Below are 3310 nucleotides of genomic sequence, written 5' to 3'. Positions count from 1 at the left end.
TTTCTTTCTTTTTTTTTTTTTTTGAGACAGAGTCTCACTTTGTTGCCCTGGTAGAGTGCCTTGGCATCACAGCTCACAGCAACCTCAAATCTTGGCTCAAGTGATTCTCTTGCCTTAGCCTCCTAAGTAGCTGGAACTATATGCGCCCCAACAACACCTGGCTATTTTTAGAGATGGGGTCTTGCACTTGTTCAGGCTGGTCTCAAACTCGTGAGCCCAGGTGATTCACCCACCTCAGCCTCTCAAGGTGCTGAGATTATAGGTATGAGCTACCGTGCCCGGCCCTGATCTTCTTTCTACCCATGTCTGGTAACAGCCACGACTCCTTTCCACACGCTGTGTTCCTTTATGCCTTTCCTACTCTAACTTCATTCTAGGAGGTTTGGAGACAGCTGAGGCCACCTCCTACCTGTCAGACTGGGCATGTGACCTGGATCTAGCAAATCAGAGCATCCTTTCCTTCCTCCCACCAGTGATTGGTTTGGTACCAGCATGTGACCCAATCTGGCCAATAAGAATAAGCCATGCACTGATGGCATTATTGGAGGAAAGATGCTGTCTTTCTGTTGAGTGACTGAATAAGAAAGATGATAGCCAGCAGCCACCATGAGGTAAAAGACTGCGGTAAGTCTCTTCCCTCACTGCAAATCAAATCAACACGAAGCTAAGCTGAGAGGCCAAGAGAGAATGTTGGTCACACTGCCTGAGCGCCTGGTTCAAGCTAGACATGAAGCATACCAATTTTGGAGTTCAAGCTAGGTTGAGCTGTGTTTTGACAGTCATTTATAACCAAATGCATCCTGACTAATGCAAAACTTCAAAGGAACAGAGCCAGGCTCTGTGAAGTCCTAAATATTTGCTTCTTCCCTCACCTCCAAAGCAACCCAGAAAAGTGTAACCCTTTTTAAGATAAGTCTGCAGCATTGGTCTTGTGATGGAACAGGCCTGAAGCCTCCCAAATCACTCACATGTGGAGTGTGCACCTGCAAGTCCTGCTGAGGAAGCGCCTGCCCGTCATACCACTCACCTGTGGACTGTGCTTCTCCCACAGGGCAGGGATGAGCCTCTGGACTGTCTTGTATTCAACCGGAATCTCATACACATGTAGGTCCACACTATCACCAAGGCCCAGTTTTTCTAGCTCCTAGAAGTGAGGAGAGAGGGAGTATCGTGGCATCAGATGAAGGCTATAGGGATAACGCATTCCTTGGGGAAGAAACGGCCTATCCTCAGAACACTGGTGGCTCTCTTGACTCATTCTACAGAGCAAGAAGGGGAATGTGTTGAGTGACCCCAAATCTCTCATCCCCACCCATTTATCTCCAATTCTTCCTGAGTTTCCATGGAGTTGGCAGGACTACATGGCTTCTGGAGCTAGGGTCCCAGGTTTAAACCCTGTCTATGCGACCTTGGATAAGCCAGTTAACCTCTCTGAGCCTCATCTATAAAATGGGGATAATAAACTACTTGCCTCATGGAATAGGTGTAAAAATTAAATGAGCTCATTCACACTAAAAGTTCTAAGCAATGCCTGGCACGTTTTAAGTGTCTAAATAACACTGACTGTGTTGCAACTATTATTTTTGTTGTGGTTTGTTATACTTTCCCCCTTGTTATACCTGATACAAATTATTTATAGATTTGATGCACAGACAAAATCTATTTATAGACTTGGTGCACAGACATTTACAGCTTGACCGCACTCCTTATGAGAAGTTTTAAGAATACCATGGCCCAGGGACAGTGACTCACACCTGTAATCCCAGCAGTTTGGGAGGCTGAAACAGGAAGACCACTTGAGGCCAGGAATTTAAGACTAGCCTGGACAACACAGAGAGATCCCATCTCCCCCCCAAAGAAAAACTTGCTGGGCATGGTGATGCACACTTGTAGTCCCAGCTACTTGGGACGCTGAGGTAGAAGGATAGCTTGAGTCCAGGAATTCAAGGCTGCAATGAGCTATAATCGAGCCACTGTACTCCAGCCTGGGTGACAGAGCAAGACCCTGTCTCTATTAAGAAAAAAAAAGAAAGAATGTCATGAATTACAAACAAAAATGGGCTACATATAGTGTGTATATAATTTTCTAGGGAGGCACCAATGTTTTCTTTTCTTTCTTTTTTTTTTTTGGCCACGGGCTGGGTTTGAACCCGCCATCTCCGGTATATGGGGCCAGCGCCCTACCCCTTTGAGCCACAGGCACCGCCCAGAAACACCAATTTTTTTCTTGTGGTCTGCCAAAGTTCTGGCTGTTAAACCCTTGGGGGTGAAGCCCACAACCACATTCCTTCCACAGCTGGCCCACAGCACAACACACAGCAGACCAACAATCATATTTGTTGGGTGAACAATGATTCTGACAGCTCCATCACCCAGTAGCTTTTTTTGAGACAGGGTTTTGCTTTGTTCACAGCAGCCCTGAACTCAAGCGATCCTTCTACCTCAGCTTCCAGAGTAGTTGGGACAACTACTAGGTGCATACCACTGCACCTAGCCTAGGAAGAGTCAAAAAATAACATCACATCCCTTCCCTGTTCCCAACTTCTGATGGCTCCCACTATATTCAGAAAAAAACTCCAACTCCCCATGATGGCCCTCAAGGCCCTGCAGCCTTCTCCTTGCCTTCCTCTTCCTTCCCCCGCCTCCCGCACCTTGCTACTTCTCCCCAGCCCACCATATAGCCTTGCCTTACTGACCCTCTAACACAACAGGCTTGCTTCCTTCTGCCTCAGGACCTTTGCTCCGGCTATTCCCTCTTCTTAGAAAGCTGTTCCCCTCATTTCCTGTTAGTCGACTTTTCCTGAGCCTTCACATCTCAATCTCCTGGGAAGTCTTTCTTGACTCTCAACCCAATTCACATACTCTCTCCATCCCCAGGTCATTGTCCTTGCCACAGTGCAGGATGATCACACAACAGGTCACTGAGAATGTTGTTTGGGTAACTGAGAGCAAGCATAGACCTCTGTGGCCCTGGGCATGTCACTGAACCTCCTGAGACTATCTCACTTTCCTCAGCTGGAAATAGGGACTAGTTGGGACCACTTTTTTTTTTTCCATCCTTTCCTATATTTTAAAGGAGCTCTGCACAACTCATGACAACCAAGATGTGGAAACAGCCCAAATGCCTGTGACTGAAGAATGGGTAAACCAAATATGGCATAATGGAATATTATTCATCCAGAAAAAGGATTGAAGCACTGATGCCTGTTACAACATGGATAAGCCTCAAAAACATGATTGGGGGCTCGGCGCCTATAGCTCAACCGGCTAAGGCGCCAGCCACGTACACCTAAGGTGGCGGGTTTGAATC

General features: G+C 46.9%; 1 protein-coding gene across 4 annotated transcripts in view; it reads right to left on the bottom strand.

Annotated features, from left to right (window-relative positions):
- The window catches only part of PGPEP1 (pyroglutamyl-peptidase I), a 37361-nt gene that overhangs the window by 11094 nt on the left and 22957 nt on the right, over positions 1–3310 (bottom strand). For all 4 annotated transcript variants that reach the window (XM_003796563.3, XM_012809466.2, XM_023517180.1 and 1 more), the window contains one exon: positions 1028–1144. In XM_003796563.3, the coding sequence (XP_003796611.1) occupies positions 1028–1144 (117 nt within the window). The remainder of the gene's footprint in view (positions 1–1027; positions 1145–3310) is intronic.

This window comes from Otolemur garnettii, unplaced genomic scaffold (genome assembly GCF_000181295.1).
Source record: "Otolemur garnettii isolate 467f Iridium unplaced genomic scaffold, OtoGar3 scaffold00105, whole genome shotgun sequence".
NCBI lineage: Eukaryota > Metazoa > Chordata > Mammalia > Primates > Galagidae > Otolemur > Otolemur garnettii.
This window is presented reverse-complemented; position numbering and strand designations above follow the sequence as displayed.